Source organism: Atractosteus spatula, chromosome 9, assembly GCF_055471065.1.
Source record: "Atractosteus spatula isolate fAtrSpa1 chromosome 9, fAtrSpa1.hap1, whole genome shotgun sequence".
NCBI lineage: Eukaryota > Metazoa > Chordata > Actinopteri > Semionotiformes > Lepisosteidae > Atractosteus > Atractosteus spatula.
This window is the reverse complement of record NC_142714.1, coordinates 9,507,621-9,529,948: the sequence shown is the minus strand read 5'-3', so window position 1 is coordinate 9,529,948 and position 22,328 is coordinate 9,507,621. Positions and strand designations below refer to the sequence as shown.

At 40.3% G+C, this 22,328-nt stretch overlaps 2 protein-coding genes across 2 annotated transcripts in view; one reads left to right on the top strand and one right to left on the bottom strand.

The window, feature by feature from the left end:
- Positions 1-81: 81 nt before the first annotated feature.
- Positions 82-14,118, top strand: pomt2 (protein-O-mannosyltransferase 2). Its single transcript, XM_088925168.1, has 21 exons — positions 82-1,199; positions 1,577-1,661; positions 2,054-2,158; positions 4,195-4,303; positions 5,002-5,110; positions 5,296-5,455; positions 5,969-6,075; positions 6,359-6,441; positions 6,590-6,699; positions 6,791-6,857; positions 7,010-7,073; positions 7,417-7,495; positions 7,592-7,743; positions 8,048-8,139; positions 8,240-8,316; positions 8,641-8,712; positions 8,884-8,943; positions 9,026-9,131; positions 9,546-9,686; positions 10,611-10,722; positions 11,296-14,118. Exons 1-21 carry the CDS (start codon positions 859-861, stop codon positions 11,399-11,401), a joined length of 2,337 nt encoding a protein of 778 aa, XP_088781294.1. The 5' UTR covers positions 82-858; the 3' UTR covers positions 11,402-14,118.
- Positions 14,119-14,318: 200 nt separating this feature from the next.
- Positions 14,319-22,328, bottom strand: part of LOC148828113 (latent-transforming growth factor beta-binding protein 2-like) — a 131,047-nt gene continuing 123,037 nt past the window's right edge. The window contains exons 38-44 of the mRNA XM_088925771.1: positions 21,597-21,683; positions 20,754-20,882; positions 20,424-20,564; positions 19,770-19,946; positions 19,077-19,376; positions 18,813-18,962; positions 14,319-17,356 (exon numbers count right to left, since the gene is read on the bottom strand). Of these exons, the coding sequence (XP_088781897.1) occupies positions 17,184-17,356; positions 18,813-18,962; positions 19,077-19,376; positions 19,770-19,946; positions 20,424-20,564; positions 20,754-20,882; positions 21,597-21,683 (1,157 nt within the window). The 3' untranslated portion in view covers positions 14,319-17,183. The remainder of the gene's footprint in view (positions 17,357-18,812; positions 18,963-19,076; positions 19,377-19,769; positions 19,947-20,423; positions 20,565-20,753; positions 20,883-21,596; positions 21,684-22,328) is intronic.

Sequence of the window (22,328 nt, the reverse complement as noted above, 5' to 3'; positions counted from 1 at the left end):
AGTTTTCCCCTCCTCCTCTGTTCGTTAGCTCTCACTCGCTCAGACAAGGCAGTGAACGACATGTCCCAGAGCTCCTTGGACGAATGTTGGGGGTATGACAGTGATTCTGCTATGCGTTCGTGTAACGCATTGTGTAGAGTTTACTTTTATTCGGATTAATCCTATGGCCAAGTCTTCGTAAACCGTTCATTTTATTTACACACATTCGAAGTTCATTGTGCGTTTCGACGTAGGTGAAACCGCACTTCAGAAATGAGGCGTCAATCGCGTATAGAATTTAGACGAGCTTTGTCCAGTACAGTTGGGATTAGGTTTGTTGAATGTAGCTAGAGGCGCTTTTATTTTAAGATTATTTAAATTAATGCTTCGCATTTGTATAATAGTGTAATGTATGGCAGGGATGATAAGATAACGTGTACCTTTGTGTTGCGTACGACTGTAGCGTGCATTTGACCTATAGTGTAATGTAATTCCCAAGTAAACGGTGCTGATGTATCCTGGAGAGGGAGCCTGAACATTAATAATGGACGAGCGGAAAGTTTGAGAAAAACGCAATGTAGTGCACCTTAATTGTTCATTTACATAATTTGAGGATGAGATGTTAAGTAAGAATGTTTTTTTTTATTTATAACAAGCATTGAGCATGCTGATAAACTAGTAGATGGCTAAACTAGTGTTAAATACGACAGTACGTATCATTACGATCAAATGCCGATTTATCTGCAAAAGAAACATAGCTAATTTTCAAAAACGATAACATTTAAAAAAAAGACCCTAAACCTTCTGTATTTAAATTCTTAGTTTACTAAGCATCAATTACTAGCATTAAACGTATTTTGTGTTAATTTATTATCCAAAATGTCCATGCAAAGAAGAGTCTGCGAAACGCAATCTAACCACAAACAAAATTCCCAAGTCGTAAGGAAGAGAACATGTTGCACTAAAACGCAGGAAGGGAATAAGGGGTGGGCTATGAACCCTAATGCAAAGGATGCGAATACTAATCTCCAAACCCACTCGCTGCCTAAGGGCGAGAAAATACTCCTGAACGGGCCACATGGAGGACGCTGCGAGCCTTCAACGTTAAGAACAAGTGACGCTAACTCCGAAAAACTACGCGTTGTGTCCTCGTTTGTGCTTGTGACGCTGTTGTCCCTGTTCACAAGGTTTTACAAGATTTTGGAACCGCCTCACATTTGGTAAGGCATTTGTCTCCAAATACCGTTTCTTGTTTTTTATTGTCTGCAATGTGATCTCTCTTCAGTTAGCTGAACATTGCAGTCCTTTCCTCTTTTGTCACTATTTATCCACATAATCCCAATCCCGACGGGAAAATGTCATTGTGTACCTGTCATGTGGGCGTCATGGAGGGACAACATAAAATGGCACATGAATTTGAGTTTCAAAGAGTTTCAGACGAAATCAGAGACGAGTATAGAAACGCCAGAGTGCAGTTGTATCGGTGGATGTGAGCATCTGGCCTGATCTGTTCCTTTTAGCCAGGACAAGTCTTTCGGCGTGTTAGAAACGTTTGGTCATTTTCGTTATTACAACGATTTCTCATTTTTTCTTGCAGCTGGGATGAAACCCACTTTGGGAAAATGGGCAGCTACTACATCAACAGTACGTTCTTCTTTGACGTGCACCCACCCTTAGGAAAGGTAGGACGACACGGTCGAGAATAAGACTTATCTGGCTGGCATGGAAAGTGCGGTTTGTTATGATTACATGATTTAACCTCTTTACATTAACTACACTTTTTATTGTGTTAGGAACTTGTCACATTTCTACAAGAAAAAAATAAACTTTGCTTCCCTCATGTGAAAACGCATTGAAATGATCAGAATTCTGCTAGTGCTGTTTTCTAGTGCATCTGGTGTTTTCTTTGCTCCATTCTCCATTGTACACCTGTAGTTTTGGAATATGTTACCTGTTCTGAGTTCTCACTGTGAGCTTTCCATCTAAGATCTGTTATGCAGAGTGCACAGATTGTGACTGACCCCATCTGGTGCCCCTCTCGAGCTAATTTGTCACTTATTGCTGCTTTTTCCAGATGCTGATTGGGTTAGCTGGGTACCTGACTGGTTACGATGGCAGTTTTCCTTTCATCAAACCCGGAGACAAATACGAGCACCACACCTACTGGGGGATGAGAGGGGTAGGAACTTGTCGCCTTGAAAGAAGGAATGCTATAGCTTTTGTAGTTTATTCAGAAAAAATAATTATGGATGTTACTGCAGTATTTTTAAAAAATGACTAAGATGTATCAGTCATTAATTTTAACCTGGGATTCTAGAATTAAAAACTATGGTAACAATTCCACACAGTAATCACTGTTCAGAATGTGATGCAATTTCACCTTTTCAATTACTTGTAACGGGTGAACCTCATAAGAAGAATGGAGTTGTTTTCTTGTGTTAGACCAGTAACACAACGGTCCTCAAAACTGCTGCTATTACCCCCATGCCAAAGAAGCCTAACATGGCTCTCGACAATCTTAACAACTTTCGCCCCATCTCCAACTTACCCTTTCTCTCTAAAATTCTAGAACGTGCTGTCACACTTCAGTTACATAACCACCTCATGACAAACAACCTTTTCGAACCCCTCCAATCTGGCTTCCGTCAACTTCACAGCACAGAAACCGCCCTAGTCAAAGTCACCAACGATCTCCTAATAGCTTCTGATTCTGGTTCTCTTTCCATACTCATCCTTCTTGATCTCAGTGCTGCCTTTGACACTGTTGACCATAACATCTTACTTTCTCATCTCGAGACTGTGTTTGGAGTCTCTGACACTGCCCTCAAATGGTTTAAGTCTTACCTCACTGATCGCTGTCACTTTGTCTCTCTCAATGGGTACAGGTCTGAAATTGGTCTTGTCAAGTCTGGTGTCCCCCAGGGGTCAATACTGGGCCCCTTGCTCTTCAGCATTTACATGTTCCCACTTGGTCAGCTTTTAAGATCACATGGCCTCAGCTTTCATTTTTACGCTGACGATACTCAAATATACATCCATACCAAACCCGACACTGATGTGGCTGTCTCTATTCTATCTAATTGCATCTCTGACATAAAAATTTGGATGACTCAAAACTTCCTTCATCTTAACTGTGACAAGACTGAAGTCATGCTTATTGGTACCCCCCATCAACTTCGTAAAGCCAGTCCTGTAACCCTGTCTGTAGATGGCTCTGTACTTGAGCTTCAATCAAAATTGAAAAACCTCTGGGTTATATTCGATTCTGGCTTAACATTCGACCCACATGTACAGCATACTGTCAAAACATCTTTTTTTCACCTTAGAAATATCGCAAGACTACGCCCTATGCTATCATTAACTGTGGCTGAAAAGCTGATCAACATATTTGTATTCTCTCGAATTGACTACTGCAATGCTCTACTCCCTGGGGTATCTAAATCTACTCTGAACAAGCTGCAGTATGTCCAAAATTCAGCAGCCAGAATCCTGACCAGGTCTAGTGCAAGTGTTCACATTTCTCCTATCCTGGAGTCCTTGCACTGGCTTCCGGTCAAATTCCACGTAGACTTTAAAATCCTTATGCTCACCTATAAGGCTTTACATGGCTTGGCACCTCAATACCTGTCTGAACTTTTATCGCCCTACTCCCCACCTCGCAACCTCCGCTCTTCAAATTCTGCCCTCCTTACTGTCCCCCAAGCCCGTCTACATTGTATGGGCGACAGGGCCTTCTCCTGCTATGCCCCCAAGCTCTGGAACTCTTTGCCCAAGGATATTAGAGAGTCACCTTCTCTAAACTCCTTCAAATCCAGACTCAAAACCTTCTTCTTCAGAAAAGCCTTTACTTAACTGGTTCCATTCTTCACCCCTCTGCTCTTCTTAATACCACCTTCCACGGTCTCCTCTATTGTTATTGTTGTATTGTTGAAATTATAATTGCGTCCTATCTTGTGAAATCTTCTTATTTATTGTTGTAGTCTTCTTATTTATTGTTATTGTCATCCTGTAAAGCGCTTTGAGAAGCCACCTTTAAAGGCGCTATATAAAATAAAGTTTATTATTATTATTATTATTATTATTATTATTATTATTATTATTATTATTATTATTACATGCGTAGTTTTTGAATTGGGAAGCCATTCATTGCTGAGCTTGAGTTGTATTACAAATCTGCCTCCTGTCTCCTGTGCTTGTCTGGATGTCTGGCTTCAGTTCTGTGCGCTCCTGGGCTCATGTCTGGCGCCTTGTGCCTTCCTCACTGTGCTTGAGCTGTCTGGTTCCCTCCCGGCGGCTCTCCTCGCTGCCTTCATCCTCATCTTTGGTAAGAGATGTCCTCTTTTTCAGCGTGCCGTCCTGCCTGAGGCCTGGGGTTCACAGACCAGGCGTATTGCATGCACTGTGGAAGTAATGGACTTAAAACAGACTTTCCATACAGAGCTCCCACTCTGCCACCTCCTGACTGCAAACGAACGAGCTTACTGATTCAAGGATGACCGCAGTGTTGTTTTGGCTGCTCCATATTCAGTTTTTGGGATGAATGTGAAATTACTTAGGTAGAGATAGACAGTTGGTCCTAGAGAGTTGAGTTGCAGGGTCCTCTGGTTTTTATCCACATCCGGTTTTTAAAGACTTAATTAAACGTATTTAACACCTGTTTTTTTAGGTCTTAGTAAGTTGAAAAGCTAATTGAAAAGCAGCTATAAAACCTTAAGGAATCACCATCTCAAGGATCAGTTACTCATGCCCGATATTGGACACGTTTTCATGGTTAGGTGCAACTCCTGCTGCTCTGCTTCAGAAATCCAATATCTAAAGAAGCTTTTGCGCATGGTTCCATTTTGTTGAGTGATTTGCTACATGAGTTCGCTTTTTTTTCTCTGTAATGTCACTTCTTTTTCTAGAAAATATTCTTCTCTAAAAAGTATGAACATTACTGTGTGTTATATTCATTTTGTCTCTTTTACTTTAGTTTTTTTCTTAGTTTTATAAGTAGTAACACTTCCTTTCTTTCCCCAACAGACACCGGCTGTATTACAATTTCACAATACATTCTGCTTGACCCTATCTTATTGTTTTTTATAATGGGAGCTGTACTGAGTATGGTCAAGTTCAATTCACAAAGAGAGGGGTAAGCCGTTTATTTGAGACCTGGAGATTTGAATATCTGATATCTTGCTATTTTTGTCTGAACAAACCATTTTCATTTTAGTGCTAGCAGAATATTCAGTGAATTCTGTTTAGAGTATTTCAGTGTTTTCAAAATTTCTTACATATATTATCACTGATTCGAACTGTTTGCTTCTGTGTACCCAGGCCCTTTGGTGCCCGCTGGTGGTTTTGGCTGATGTTGACAGGTGTCAGTCTCGGAGGAGCTCTGGGGGTGAAGTTTGTGGGACTCTTTGTCATTTTGCTGGTGGGATTGAACACTGTGCGGGATCTCTGGAGGCTGCTTGGAGACTTAAACCTGTCACTAGTATGTGCATTTAGTAGCAAAAGTTAACCTTGGTCACAGAAATCATTCAGTGTTTTCTCTAGTAGGTCATTGTCTCACAAATTATTTTTGTCATGTTTTGATTTTGTGTTTAAAATACTTAATTTTAAAGTCCACATTTATCAGGAAGACTGGTAGACAGTTTGCTTATACTGTGCAGGAATCGTGATATCTAATCTTGGATATTATTATTATTCTCACAGGACTGCCTACTTTTTATTTAATTTCTAATCCAATTTCCTTATGACAAAAAGAAAAAAATAATGCAGCAATATGTGAAAATTAAATTTTGTGGATGATAATTTTAGTAGAAACAAAGATGAAAATATTTTTACATGAGAGTTGATTTTCATTGGTGTGTAATGACAATTTTTTAATTCATTATAAAATGTTAACAGGATTACACTCCTTTTTCAATTATGAATTTTATCTGAATATGGCTAGAGTATCAAATTTGTGTCATCTCATTGAATGTTATCTCCTCTCTCCCTGCAGGCTGTGTTAGGGAAACACTTTCTGGCCCGGGTGCTATGCCTGATCTTGCTGCCTGTTTCCTTGTACATACTTATTTTTGCAATACACTTTGTAATTTTAAACAAAAGGTATATATATTTAATTTTAAACGACTGCGATTAAACAGTATTATTGTGTTTGAAAGTCTTGTGCTGTGAAGCCCAAAAAGCTATACAGGTGTACAAACCTTAATCAGATTTGAGATGCAAATAACTTTGATTGCAATAGAGATGAATGAAAAATAATGTAAAATTGCCACATGCCTTTTAATTCAGTTATTAGATTGGATTAGCTAGAGAGAAGCTTGGCTGAATATGGCGATAGTGTAATGAATCTCACTGGCTGAAATATGTCTGTCTGTCCTCTGTGTAGTGGTCCAGGAGATGGATTTTTCAGCTCAGCGTTCCAGTCTCGACTGGTTGGGAACAACCTGCACAATGCCTCCATGCCAGAGTGTAAGTTGGTTCACATGTACCGTATTGAGAGTCCAAAATATTCTGTTGATTTGTGTGTTCACAGTGTTGTGCATTAACAGTGGGGAAAAATAGATTTCCAGGGCTTCAGAATGATGATGTAGATGCAAATGTTGCTTGTTTTCTGCAGACCTGGCCTATGGATCGACCATCACAGTGAAGAATGTGCGGATTGCTGGAGGGTACCTCCACTCCCACTGGCACCTGTATCCTGAAGGAGTGGGAGCACGGCAACAACAGGTCTGTTTGCTGTATTCGTGTGACCCGGATTTCATATGAAATTAAAGAGAGATTCAATTCATTGACGCAAACTTTCCTCTATGTTTTTCAGATCACTGCCTATTTGCACAAGGATTTCAATAACCTGTGGCTGGTCAAAAAGCAGGATAGCAGAGATGGTGAGGAAGTTAAAGAACAGTTCTGTTTTGATGTTGTCCCTTTTCGTTCAGCAGTGTATAATGTTTGAAGTGTTCACGCACAAGGTTTTCTGAGCTGTTTTGAGAGTGGTGTTTGTCATGGTATGTTGATGCTCTTCTCGTCTCTGATTCAGAAGATCCATCTCAGCCTGTGCAGCTTGTTAAACACAAGGATATCATCAGACTGGAACATAAAGAGTAAGAGCTTCTTACTACCTTGGCCGTTTTTTGTAGCACCCGCAAATGACAAAACCACTCTCTCCGAAGTCATCAAACTGTGAAGTCATTAGAACTGTGATTGTGAAGACACAATTAAGCATAATCAAAAATGTTTTGTTGTACAGTTTTGTTTTAAGATTTGTTTAAGTGTTCCTATGAACCACTGCGAATTAATTGTCTTTCAAGTATTTGCAAAACTATATTGGCGCAAAAACGAATGATTTCAGAATAATCAGTGCAGGGTATATTAATACATATTGCAGCCTTGTGCAGCATGTCACCTACAGTATAAGAATAAAGTTATTCTCCAATTCCTTCTCAGGACCACTCGTAACCTGCACAGCCACCTGCATGAAGCCCCCCTGACGAAGAAGCACCTTCAGGTCACCGGCTATGGGATTGTGAGTAGCCCGTGTGCAAACAGACGGTCTGTCTGTCTCAGAAAATGAAAATCGGAGTGGACACTGCCATTGTTTCTCCCTGTCTTCTGTTTGCAGAACGGTACTGGTGACCCCAACGATTTCTGGCAGATTGAGGTGTGTGGTGGGAAGCCTGGAGACCCGGTCAAAGTGCTGAGGAGTAAAGTGCGTTTCATTCACCTCTCTACCGGCTGTGTGCTGTACTCCTCCGGAAAGACTCTCCCTAAATGGTGAGTTCAGGCTTCAGAGCAGCTGCAGTTTTAATTCGGAGATGATGGTTTGATTTCCAGGGCTGTTTAATTTGCTTGATGGGCTCTTCTTTTGCTGTATTTGTGATGTTTATGGTCTATCCTTATATGTAACTACCCAGAAGCAATCTTGAGTTGTCTTGAGGATTCTGCAAAACAACTAGTTAGTATGCCTGGGAAGCTACAAAGCCTACAAAATCTGGGATCAAGGATAGATATTTCTGATGCAACGTCTTTAAAGAATGAATACAGGGTTCCATCTAATGTGCACATTATTTCCTTCCAGGGGTTGGGAGCAAGTTGAAGTCACTTGCAGTCCTTATCTCAAGGAATCGCCCAGCTCACAGTGGAACATTGAAGATCATGTGAATGCAAAATGTACGATATATACCTGGCTCCATTATACTTGTGCTGCATAATCTTCAAAGTGTGGAATGCTTGTGTAACAAGCTTTTTGACGTGTTTTTTTTTGTTTTAGTGCCTAATATAAGCCTGTCAGTGCTCAAGCCCTCTTTCTTGGAGATACTGCTGGAGTCTCACATTGTCATGATCCGGGTGAGAACTGTCTGTTGGAATTTCCTTTTTGCCTTAAATCCAGAAAGGCAAGTTGCAGGAGAATGTGTTAGGTCTTTTGTGTAAAGGAAGATGTATATTGTAGGTTAAGACAAACCACATTTTTATTATAAGCAAAACAAGGCCTGCAGTCATATTTTATGTAATAAAGGACACTCGCTACAAACAAAGACCATTGGCAGTTTATTGTTGTTTATTATCTTTAATTTTAATACAAAATAAGTGTTAGAGCAACCCAACCTTATTTTGCCTGATTTTACTCTCTGTGTAGTTTTGCATTTGAATTAATTAAACCTTTTCTCGTAGGGTAACAGTGGCCTGAAACCTAAAGATAATGAAGCAAATTCTAAACCTTGGCACTGGCCTATCAACTATCAGGTAAAAGTGAACGTTAATTAAATGTCCTATAATCGATGTTTACCATGTGACTTATTTTTAACTGATAAAGAGTACTACAGGGCTTGTGCATTATACATCTGACATTACAGCAATGTTTGCAGCAAGAAAGCAGTTATTTATATTTGTTTCTGTTCATTTCTGTTCCTTAAGGGCCTACGGTTTTCTGGCGTGAATGAGACAGAATACCGCGTCTATCTGCTTGGTAACCCTGTAAGTGGGCCAGTGTCCTAACCACATTCAGGCACTGTTGCAGTTTTGAGACTCTTGATTACTGGAGCTCTTTCTTTTCCAGGTCATCTGGTGGCTGAACCTGTTTAGCATCGCCCTGTATGTTGTCATGGTTACCATCGCAGGCATTTCAATCCAACGAGGAGTGCGTCTTGGGGAGAGGGCTCAAGGTAATGTTTTTCAGGAAGAGAGCAGGAGGAAGAGGTTATTTTGTACTGTAACTGCTGCTGAGGTCTGCATTATAAATTTGGGGATAAACAAGTGCGGGCAGTTTTTTAAATCAAATGATTGCAAATGACGTGCGCTTGACGAATTTGGTAATGGTTTGTGTCAGTCCTTATTACAGCGTAATTGGAAAAGGATGCTCGTTCTGGTCCTGCAAGAGCCATTTGCCCTTCAGGATTTCCTCTTCTCATTTGATTTTTTTAACTTTCATTTTGAGCAAATGTCACGTGGTTGCATGTCGCAGATTGGAACGGAATTCACAAAGTTGAAGGGAGCGGCAGAGCGTTTGATAGGCGCTCATGACTGGAGACGCTGCCCGGCTGTGTCCTTACCTTGTGCTCTCCCCTGCTGTTGGGCAGAGCGCTGCAGAGTACTGGTGGAAGGCGGGGGGCAGATGCTCCTAGGCTGGCTGCTTCACTACCTCCCTTTCTTCACTATGAGCCGGATCCTTTACTACCATCACTACTTCCCTGCCATGCTGTTCAACAGTATGCTTACAGGTAACAGTGGTGCACAGTGCGTGTTGATCACAGGTTGTCATTGTGTCTCCATCCTCAGGGGAGTACAGGCAGTGATTGTACCTCCTGGCCACATTGAGGCTTCAGCTGACAACCTGTGGAGATACAGTAGAGTGCACGGGGGGGGGGCACGTTTCTGTTTTTGTGGAAATCCGGCTCTGGCCTGGGGTCATTGCTCCTGACCTGGCTTGAGTGCATTCTAAACAGACACCTGCTATTTATGTGGTGCGTAACATCTCTGAAATAACTGAAAGGCGGGATTAACGTTATCAGGAATTGCCACTGGGCCATGAGTGGCAATGTTTTCTGTGATCCCAATGTGATTGGTAATGGTCACTCATAAACACCCATCTGTGGTAATAACATAGGGTGACCATGGCTGGACTGGGCTTATAAACCCCCCTGTAACACTGCTGAAGTTCAGGGCACTGTGAGGGCCGAGCCTTGCGAGTGTCTTCGGCGCGCCTTCCCAGTGTTCTCCGGAAGTGGCCGTTTTCACTACAAATTAAAACTCATCTCAAACCTTCACTGAACTGCGCCGTTAGGATTTAACGAAATGTATGTAGGATTTATGTCCAGTGTGATTATGATACACATTTCATTCTGATTTTGCCACCCCAACCAGGCTTTTCTCTCTCCATAGGCCTTAGCAGAGGGACAGCTCATGTAGGGTTATCATAGAAGAAGAAATTCAATTTTCCTGTCAAGCAGATATGCAGTTTCCTATGTCTTTCTTGCTGTCCTTACAAGAAGTAACTGCCGCTGGGTGTATCCTACAGTACATGTCGGGGGTACTTTTAGCCTACTACTGCTCAGTCTTTGTCTGTTAATGCCCTTTAGGGATTTTCAACACGCAGGCCTGCTCCTCCGGTTGCTCTAACACTGAGGCTGGTGTGTTTGGTTTAGGGATAACTTGGGACACCCTGCTGCAGATTTGGGACCTTCTTCCCCGCCCTGCGGTGGCCCGGGGGCTGTACCGAGGAGGACTGGCAGTGCTCATCCTCACCTTCCTCTACAGGTGAGTGTGGTCTCCTGGAAACTTCATGCTTGGTCTCCTGAGGCTCACAGAGATGTACATTTAAGCCTTTCAGTTTTCGCTTTCCAGTACTTTATCCCATGAGCTCCGACATATTGTTTCAAACCTGCCTGTGAAGCTGCTGTTCTATCTGTAAGCAGGTCTTTACTTGTCTTTTAGTTAACACTTCAGGTGACAAGTGGCAAATGACATTAATGAAATCTGTTTAGAAAAGATTAATAGAATCTACTAATTCTATTAGTAGAATATGACCAACATCTATTGTGTGTTAAGTGAATGTTAGTAACAAAACAAAATTATAATCTTGTCTGATCTATTGTTGATCATTACATACAGGTATCTGGGATATATTATGAGGTTTTGTAAGTGTTTTTAACATCATTAATAAAACATTAATATACTGTTTATTTTCGGTAACAACAGAGACTTGTACTCTCTAGTACAGTATGATTAGGGCTTTTGAAATAGTTAAAACTGTGTGGTTATTTTTTTAGACTAGATAGGTAATGTCTTAAATCCATGCAGATTACAGGCATTGTTGTTTTTTCTCACCAGTTTCTACCTTTTCCACCCCTTGTCTTACGGGATGAGAGGCCCTCTAGCCCACGAGCCCAACAGCCCCATGGCAGGCCTCAAGTGGATGGAATCATGGGAGTTTTGAGGGAAAAAAAACAACGCCACCGTTGTCTTGTGTACGAGAACACCAAAAAAAATCCTTTCACCGCAGTGTGGTTGGTTTGGTCTTGAAAAGTGCATTTTAAGACTGATCTGATACAACCTATTCAGACGTATCATAAAAAGGCTGGATGATAGGAGGAGGTGAGCAGAATGAGAATATCCTTCAGTCCCCCCCCCCCTTTCCAACCAGAAGCACCATTGTTGACAGAACTGTGATGTAGACCAGCCCTATGATCATGCATGAATTCAGTTTTAACAGGCTGTTCTGGCCTATAGGCTCTCAAGAGCTAGACAGTAGGTACATTCAAATCAGAGGGAGATTGTGCTGCTAAAAATATAAAATGATAATAATAAGATAAGATTTATGATCATCGTATTGGCATATCTGTGAACCTGAAGAGGGAAAACTCCAGTTGCTTGCTTTACAGTGGGAATACATGAAATGGTCAATTTCTAATGGGAAGAACCCAGTAATGGCAGTTCTACGGCATTACTATCCCATCTGCTTCTTTTATACAGAAGACTGTCGTCATCCTCAGTTTCAATGCAGCAAGCAACGTTTTAGCTTTGTGTCCCAATTTGTTAGCAAAATGGCAACAGTGACTACTTGGCAGCATTGTGGTTGGGGTACACTTGCACAGGACAGCAAGGCAGGGTATATTTTAATTGATTAGTGAGATGAGTAAGCTTCAGACTGAGTTAGAAGGAGGTCAGGTTAAGACATGTGCACTGGTGACCAAGATCCTTCATGTCTCGTATGTCATATTAAGTTGCCTTTCCCTACATACTGTAGCTAGTTTAGATTGTACTAACTATAAAGTGCCTTGGGTTAGAAATCAAAACCACTTGCCTAAAATGGACTTAGTTTTTTCCATTTTGTATATAGGTCACATCTGTTGAAATTTTAGTTGGATCTACAAAAAGTGTCATGAGGAGTTCTTCTAGAAGGGAAATAGCAGTTTCCAGTAATAATTTTACTGCATTGTGTCATGATGACAACGTGTAAGACTGGCGTTAGTTTTTATTTCTTTTTTCATTACTTTCTGGTATTCTATATGAGCCTTTTTTAAAGTTGCACTATTTGCTAGAACACTATTTTGGTAAATTGTAGAAATGTTGGCATCATTTTGTGATTTGCATTTTACTTTATAGTACTGTGAGCTGACTAAAATGTTTATTACACTATTTTAAATACTAAAAGAATATAAGATCTTAAAATACCCATTTAAAATTTATGTGATGTACTAATGTGATATTTTTTTAGAAAAAAATACCTCCTGAAATTGACTGCGACAACTGGTGTATTATAAAGTTGGAATTTATGAAGTGTTTGATTTATTGCATTTTTTTGGAAATGTTTACTGCTGTAAGTAGAGGCAGAGTTGTTGCATAGAAGCAGTTATGTGTTACGTTAGTCATGTTTTTTATTTTTGGTTTTGTAGGTTAACCACATAAGAAGTATGTTTACAGTATGTTTAAACATTGTTTATTATTTGTAATAACTGTTAAATTGTTCTGTCCTGGCATGTCATCCAGATTAAGTTCCTTTTTGTTCTTCTGCAGTTATTTTTTAAACATATATTGAATTATTGTACAGCAAGTTAATAATGGCCAATGCTATGCTCAGTCATTTTTGCTCCTCGCTGGTCTTGTTTTTGTTGGATAGCTAAACTATACCAGTACATTTATGTGAATGAGAATGCTCCTTTCTCTGGCCCACTATGGGGCGTTTGGTAAAAGAACTCTTTGTTAATATAATGAAAGAGTTGCAGACAATGAAACCTCCATTTGGAGAAATCAGTTTGTAGCTGTTGTGGACTGCCCTGTATTGAAGATATTGCAGAATACAGACAGGTATTGTTGGCAAACCAATTGCTTTTTTGTGTAGTTATGCACACCAGTGCTTAGGTGCTTCAACATGCAGTGACCTGGCAGTAGAATAAAAGGAGTGTCATTGCCTTCATCGCTGTTTCCAGTTAAATAAAATAAGAGGGAATTTTGTGTTATTTTCAAAACCTAAGAATGATAAGGGATTATGCAAGTGAAACTTGCAGAGTTAAAAAGGGAATAGGACATTCCAATAAGCTTGTAACTGGTGTGACAGGTGTGGTACAGTCAATTTCTGGGTGGATAACATTTTTGTCTTTAATTTTTAATTCTGAAGGGGTTGCTAATGTGTTACATTTTTACATTCTCTGTTCATCTTATTGCTTGCTACAAGAGATTAAATTGTTTGCTACTATTGTGAAAGCACTAAAACAGTGAAAGTGAGTATTGTGCACTCGAACACTTTTACTCAAGAAAATATTTTTCTACAGGGTAAGTTCTAAAAAAAAAAAGTGTGATCTTATGAAGTTACATAATGCTTCCTCCTTTGACTCTTAATTTTGAAAAATATTTAAAGAAACAGACAAGGTTCCAGAAATCAACATATGCAATAATTATAATTCCCTGTCAGGGGAGATGTTTTTTGTGCTGAAGCTCAGCTGCAGACAGACCCCTATTGTAGTGAACAGCAGGGTATGGCAGGGCCGTCTGTAAGTGAACAATGAAGACGGATTTCCCTTAAGACTTGCATTATATGTTTTGGCCACATTAAGTTAATAACAGCTGACTACAATCCTCAAGAATGTATTTTTGTAGGTACTTGAACAAATTGTACTATGAACGTCTGAATAAATAAACCGAATAGTATCAAAGTGATGATGTGAATGTTTTTGGAATATGATAACTCAACCACCAGTTTTTGTATGAGATTCTTTGCCAGCATAGTTGAGGGGGTGGCCAACAGTGCTTACATAATTTGACATTTGGATTTATTTTTTCAATGTTTGTCAAAGAAAACTCAGGGGTTCATGTTTTGTTCAATTTTAATAAGAAAACAAAAACACGCGGTTTCTCAAAGTTTTATTTTCATGACTGAAAGTGACTACGGTTAGAGGTAAACGAGGAATGTAGAAAAATTCCAGAGCACAGCTTCTAACAGCAGGATTTCCCCCACTATATAGCCGAATCCTATAACTTATGGTTTACAAAAAAAAAACATACACATGACAAAATGTGCACATACCTGTATTGCCATCCACTGCTGTAACTGAATGGAACATTGTCATCTATGCAAAGGAAGAAGAGCTGTGCAGCACTGGCTACTTTAGCACATGGTTTATGTAGCAGCCACTGCTTACAGAGGAATTGTTTTATACACAATGCAGATTATGGGCATCAGTCAATGAAAAACAAGTATCCAATACTACATAACATATTTGGTACTTGTATAAGGGCTGGCAGCAACCTCTTCCACATGTATTAATCCATTAACGGGACACTTTTCCTTCTGCTTATAGCTAAAACCACAACTGAACTGGGAACCTAATGTGGAAGTCTTGGATTTGCAGCACAATTTTAAACCGATGTTTGTTGGATAAACGTTATTATAAATGAACTTGTGCTGGATGCATCGCTGCTTGTTTTGTGAGAAGGATGCTGCTGTACCCTTAAATTGATTTCCAATGTCTGCTCCACAGGGCAGGATACATACATACTCCTTATGGTACAGTGTAAACCATTTTTTCAGACAAAGATATGTTAACAAATTTTACAGAAATGCAAGATCTACTGTATAATACCTAAGGCATTTAAACTGAACATATATGATTTTGTTTGTCAAGACAAAAATAATTGCAAATTGCTCAACTAGATATCTAAATAAAATATGTAACAAAACCAATTAAATACATAGTACTACATCTGTACAAACATCCCAAACTCCTTCGTCAATGTTTGATCTTGATTCCTGGATTGTACCTATGGGAATGTTCTTACATGGGATCTGATAATATTCCATGAATGCCAACATGCATAAATGGTGTAAACATTTATTAATTTCCTGTATGACACTGTGCATTTCTGCAAAAAGCCACAGCATAATTGTTCATGTGCAGAACTGACAATTGGTTCTTTTTAGTAAATAAGCAAAAACAAAGCATGAACAGCAAAGCTGACCGTACAGGTCGATACCAGTAGACTTTACACTACACTATCAATGCATGTACCACCTACAGTTCTTGTGCTCTCTTTTTTTTGCACAAGGCAGTCTCCAGGAAAGATCATTCTTTAAACTGCAGCTAACCAGTTTGCAGCTAACCAGACTGGCACATAAACTGTGCTTTCTGTCTTTGCTAGAATCATGTTGGGTCGTGGCAATTCTTGAGATGCTAGGAAACAGGTTTCTTTAGAGAGCCATTCAGCCAGTGTGTGATTGCTGTTAGGCCATATCTGACTAAGACTGAGGCAGCCCTGGGATAAGCCTTAATTGACTTGGCTGTGTACACTGGACTGGCTTTTTGCTGTAAAAAAGTATGATGATTTTTGGAAAATCACGTGCCAAGCTTTCTAAGAACAGGAAAGATTTTTAAGATTGGATGTACTCGTACATGTCTGTTAGGAAAACAGGTAAATATAGGAGTTGAATTATTCTGTCTCTTAAAAAAAATTAACCAACAACAGGTTCAGGTGAAGAACTCAACGTTTCTTGTAAACTGTGACCTTTGCCAGTGGCTAATAATTTTTTCTAAACGGTTTTCCCTGAATGGTGCATATCTGAGAAATTATCTAGAAAAAAAAACCAAATCTCAGGTTATTTTATGGTAACATACACGTGTAACACACTACATTCCTGTATATAATAGTTATTTAATAAGAAGGTAATTTGCTTTTCTAATGTTCTTCCGCATATACCTGAGGCTATATCCCATACTGTCCCAAGGTGTGGGACTATACACCTCTGTTCTATGTTTTTGGTTTTTGGAATTTAAACAAAGCTGCATGAGCAGCTGTTTCACTTTCAGTGCTAAAACATTACTCTGGATGTTTACAAATAGACAAACCTCAATGTGCAGCCATTTTTTCAGTTGCTTTTTCTTGTCTACATAATTTATTGTAATCTAAATCTTATTTACATAAATATGTTTTTGGGCAGAATGATATTCCCTATAGTACATTATTGTTAAAGTCATATTTTAAATTGTTATTTTATCCTTTGTTTTTTTAATGACAAGCATAAGCGTTCAGTAAAGACAATAGAGCTCTCAAGCGTATTTTCCATCGTGGTATATTGCCCCAATATGAACAAAACATCAGCAGCAATATTCCACAACAATACACATGCCACATTCTTTTGAAACATACTAAAAAAGTATTTAACCAGTGCCTAGCAAGGATGCAAATAGTTACATATCACTTTTTTTGTTTCGAAAACTCTGGGGCAACAGCCACTTTCAGGAAGTAGTAGCAGGGAAGCAAAATAATGTCTCAGCCTGCTTCTCTTTTCCCCAATCCATTGAAATTCAAAACGGACAGCCAGCCTGGAGTTAAATGTTTACAAAACATAATTTAGCATTAGTAAACACAAAAGCTTTATGCGCTGAAAGCAATAAATAAAATCCTCTTTAAAGAGCAGTACTTCTGATATTTATCGCAATTCTTCTGTACATTGTATTCTGCATCTCACGCCTGGAAATGGGGTGTAAGCCATGTATTATTACGGGGACAGTAGACGGAGGAGTCCTGCTTATATGAAATCCCTTAAAGGCAAAATGATGAACAAATCCCATGCAAAACATTCGCTGCACATCACTGGTCCACCCGAGTGCTTTTTTTTTTAAGAGAAGGTGGGGCTGGGGGGGACATTCCTGTCTTACTCTTGTGATTTCAGGGCCAGAGCCCTGGAACTGGCAGCAGGTCAGGGAGAGATGCCTCTACCGGTCTCACTGGCCTGCCTCTTGCTCTGTCTCAGGAGCCTCAGGGATGCACTGGTCAGGCTGCGATGAAGCCACGAATCCCGGCAGGCAAGTGCACTTGTATGACCCCTCTGTGTTCACACAGGCACCATTCTGACACAGCGGGACTTTGTCACTTATGTCTTCGCACTCATTGATATCTGCAAAGAGAAGCAGCAGTGTCAGCATGTCCACAGCAAACGAATGTGGTTTTCATTCACGGGCCCCTCAAGACACCGACACAACGATCATGTCGAAAGGTTTGCTTCCCGACACCGTTTCCGTTTTTTTTTTGTGCTACAACAAAGCCCATGCCCTCGAGCGTGCTTCAGAAAAATCTGCACTGCCAAACATGAGCAAAGCTTTCCACAAATTTGCTTCAATTTAAAATCAATATTTGTATTGCATCAAATCCATAGGAATGGATTGCAAATGGAAAGCAGCACTTGGTCAATGTAAAGAACATGTTTGACGGTTCTCTGGCAGACCTAACACCCTTGTGGAAGGCATATTCAGTATATTCTGAATGAGGAGTGATAACTAACAAACCTATTGTGAAACCACACAGCTGTAGGTGCTGAAGAGCACTGCAAGATGACGTTTGATGCTTATTTGGACAAGCAGATGTGTTCTACAGTGCTGTCAAAAAACTTAACATCTACTTTGTACTAAAGCACTTTCTTGTGGCGTATAGCAGATCTTTAAAACAAGCGAAGGATTTAAATGTTCAGTGATGGAGGATGGCATCATAATGCGTGTGAGAGAGCAATTTGAACATCAGGTTTCAGCGGTGTAATACATTGAACAAGTCAACTGTTGCCTCTTACATTGAAAGACATGTATTGTCTGAGACATCCTATCACCGTGATCTCAGAATGGTTTTAATTTCACAGCTGGCAATGGTAAAACGATTGTCATTTTCTCTTGTTATTTTGAAACGACCCTGAATTGTTTATGTCATTTCTAAATTCAAGATGTTGGTGGTATTCTCCCAGTGACAGTTGGAAAGCCTTTCTCTCCCACAAGTGTGTTTTTTTTAACAAATTAATATTTTTTTTAAATAATAACATCTAAATCTGTTACATTGCCGTGTTGTGGAAAAAGTGTAGATCTCTTTAGAGTGTTGCTGAAATTGTTCCATGAAATGAATTCCTATACAACAATGTAATCTTGTCAGTATGTTTAAGAGCAAAGACTTTGATTTCAAACTAAACAAAGAAAATTGAAATTTTGTCAGCTTGAAGTATTACGTAACATGGGTAAAGAAATATTTCTGCTCACCATTAAAGTTGAAAAGGATTCTATGACTTGATGCTCAAGCAGTGTGATGTTTCTTTGGACTCATATATAAAACAACTTTGCAAAAGTAATTCTGGAATACACTTTCCTCCCTTCCAAAAATTAAACAATAATACAGAAAGACCTTTTCTCTGTTTTTTGGAGTTAGAGGTTTAAATTAATCACATATTGCACAGAGTTTGAATGCAATTCCCTATCTTCACAGCTTTAATTTCTCTGTGGGTTCATTAGAAGAATTTCCCTTCTCTGGTTTTTGGATTATAATTAAATGATCTCAAATTTAATTTAATTTTAAGACTACAGAAAATAAGAACTTACCAATACATGCCATTTTGGCTAAATCCAGCTCAAAACCATCAAAGCAGTCACATGTGTACCCTTCCCGAACACGGACACAACGGCCATTTTCACAGCCATTCAAAATCCCACATTCCTCTGCGCGCAGGCCCTCAAATCCGTCATACCGATCTGATCGAGCGAAACGAGAAAGAAGCGTCATTTCAACGCAGGGCAGTGGCACGATGCAAGATTAATCCATCGAGCGCGTCTTGCGGTTTTCTACAAGACACCACGGACTCCTACCCCTATAGGGATCCACCAGGCGAGGCGCAAACTCTCGTGGCCTCAAGATGGGGACTCTCGCTCTCTCTCTGGAACCGTAGTCATCCGTGGGGTCCAGCCCAGGAAAGATGATGCCCGTGTGTGGGTCCTGGGGCCCGTACTCTGGACCCAGGTTGTGATAGTATTGACCACCAGCTATATCTCCGTAGCCTGGGCCATACAGGGGGCTGTCGGGGCCATACTCATAGCCAGGCCTCTCTCGGTGGCCATCCGCTCCTTCAAGCCCCCGTTGGGGCTTGTTGCACAGGGTCGCGTAGTGCGCTGCAGCAAAATGAGAGAGGACTTTCAAGAAGAGCCAGGCTGGAAGCCATTTTTAAATGCACTGAGCCGTAGACATGGTATTCAAATCACTCTATTACCTATTTTGCTTCAGAAAAATAAAGTGAGACTGTACTGTATCTTACTGTAACTCGGGAAAGTTTGGGCGAAATTCAATTCAAGCTTTATTTTCCCCTAGGGGAAATTTGTTTTACGGCACAGTCAAACACAACACAATGACCAATAAGAAAGGAGACTGGACTTGTGATTTCTCGGAGTACGAGTTCATTTTGTCATCATGCTTGTGAACAGCAGCATGACCATTATGAAGCATGTGCAGCTGAACCGAACTTGGTTTGTTTGAGTGTCAACGAAAGCCTACTTGGCATTCCTTACCAGACAACCTACTGGGACAGAAGGCACACTGGTCCCCCCAGGCCACTCCATAAAGACAGCAGCATTCAGTGTATGTGGTCCTCTTATTAAGCAAAGGATTTGAGCACATTGAATTTTCAGTCAGCCTTTGCCAGCAGATTTCCATGTGGATTCTTTCATCTGGGTTCAGGTGGTCTTCTGGAGAAAGAGGTACACTTCTGATTTTCTGGGATTTTAAAAAAAGGCAGTATACTACTACTATGTTTCAGGATTTAGGCCTCCATTGTTAAAAGGGGTGAAGTTTAACAATGCGAACCTGGAAATGAACAGTGAAACACAAACCAGAGGACGCAAGTGGAAACTATGTGGGAGCACATTTAAAATAGAACAGGCAGCACTTTTGTACTCAAATGGTTGTGGTAGTAGGTCATAAGCTACCTAGCCACAAAGATAAAGCAGTTACACTGGCTTCCTTCATGAAGCTGGATGCGATCCTTGGCTCAATCAGCTACTAACTACCAAAAGTGTTAGAAGTACCAGGTGGCCTCTCATATGTAACTTATCTTATGTTCTTAACTGTACATGATGACATGAAGTATCCCTCATACAATGGCCCCTGCTTCTCCTGAGGCAGACCAAGCTGTGCACGCCCCTGACCGTCACGGAGCGCCTTACCGTCTGTGAAGTTGGCAGTGATGCAGCGCCTGCGGGTACTGTCGAGTAGGAGGGGCGGGCTGCAGAAGCAGTTGAAGGATCCTGGGGTGTTGACACAAGTGCCATCCACACAGGTGTCCTCCACCTCGCACTCATTGTGGTCTGATGTAGAGGGAATGGCACAGTTAGAGAGCATAGCCAGAACCAGGCCACATGCAGCTGCATGGAGTGTGCATATTCCTCAAATTTGTAAATGGTCCTTAATAAATTCTGTGTAACTTTTTTTCTCCCCATTTCCCCCAGAATATTCCTGTTTGCATTTATGGACAAGTGTGATGGAGACTGCTTTACCTAGGCATGCCAGCCGGATAGTGTCATAGTAGTAGCCCATACGGCAGTAACAGGAGTACCCAGAATAGATATTGACACAGCTGCCGTCTGTACAGATTTCTGAGCCAAACATCTCACATTCATCAGCATCTGGAAATGGTGGAAAAAATGAAGTGAATCCAACTCCAGTAATTAGTACAAAAACAAAGACCAAAAGGCAGCCGTTGGTTACTTATTGTCTGTATTAACTGTTCTGTTATCTATACTATGCCTGTATCACTATACTATACAGTATGGTATACTGTATATACTATGCCTGTATTAACAGTTCTAACTTGAGAACGCTGATAAAAAGGGGCTTGTTGATTCTTGTCTATTGGTTTCTTTAACAACAACAAAAAACAAAATCGGATCAGGTACAGCGCAATGAGGTTTGACCACATTTGATCAGGGAAATTAAACCTCGGTGGTCATTTCACGGCCAGAGAGAAGAATGTGGTAATGGCTCCTCACAACAGTTCTTGGCACCACACCTCCACTGGTTCACGCTTAGAAGTGTTTGGAGCCGCCTTCCCCAATAACAGGCCAAATGGCACAAACGGCCCTCTCTTGTTGATTACTGTTCCCATGTTTGCCCTTGTGCTTCATGACTATGCCATATTAAGACTTGATTTTAAAAGTGTCACTAAAATAGGAATCAAGTCCTTTCCCTCATTTCCAAAACCAAATATTTACCATATATGAGAACCACAAATGGTACTATAGTATTTTTCATTGTGGTTGGTAAGGAAAAAAAATCCTACTTCATGAATAACAGGTACATAATGGCATGTATCTGGATTAGATGTGAAGGTAGACACTGACCTTTATACAGCTGCTGTGCGAGGCCGAGGGAGGGGCTATCAACAGACAGGACTCCTTTCCCATGAGGGCAGAGCTCATCGTATTCAACTGGAAGTCAAAACCACGTTCATTTAGCAACGACGCAGACTGTGAAGAAGGGTTTTGTGCAGGTAGAAGTAAAACGATCGTATGTAATAATTCTAGCTTGCTGCCAAATGATTCCATTCCTCCAGGCAATGTGGAGGAATGTGCAATCTTAAGTGTGCTTCAGGGGAAAATGAGCATTCCTGAATTTCCATTCATGAATTGTATCCCTCCATTACCTGTCAGTTTGCTGATAAGACACAGGTTCCATTTTCACACATGGCTACTTGCCAGGATATTTTGTATTAGTTATGTTGCACAGAGCCTGTCATACTGTAACTAAAGTATAGCTAAAGGAAACATGCCTATGGTGTTTGCTCTCTCAAAATGGCTTAAATTTTGCTTTGGCTTATGTAAAATAGACACATTAAATAAAAAACAGCTGTATGTGATGTACTGGACCTCACTGTTGGTCTGTGCTTCTACAGAACTCTGACTGCAGTCTTTCATTTCATCTCAAACCTCAATGAAATACTTGAAATGAACAAGTAGATAAGAAATCAAACAGTCTTTATTTTACACATCTTAATCGGCTGTTATTTAAAGGGGGCCTCTAAGGAATGGGACCTAATCTGGCACCTGAGGACCAGTGTTGCCCATCCCCATCCC

Excerpts from the sequence above, each read along its gene's own strand:
- pomt2 (XM_088925168.1), top strand. The coding sequence starts at position 859 with ATGTCCATGCAAAGAAGAGTCTGCGAAACGCAATCTAACCACAAACAA. Across the intron at positions 1,200-1,576 it reads TTGGAACCGCCTCACATTTG|CTGGGATGAAACCCACTTTG; the intron begins GTAAGGCATTTG and ends TTTTTCTTGCAG. Across the intron at positions 4,304-5,001 it reads TGCCTTCATCCTCATCTTTG|ACACCGGCTGTATTACAATT; the intron begins GTAAGAGATGTC and ends TTTCCCCAACAG.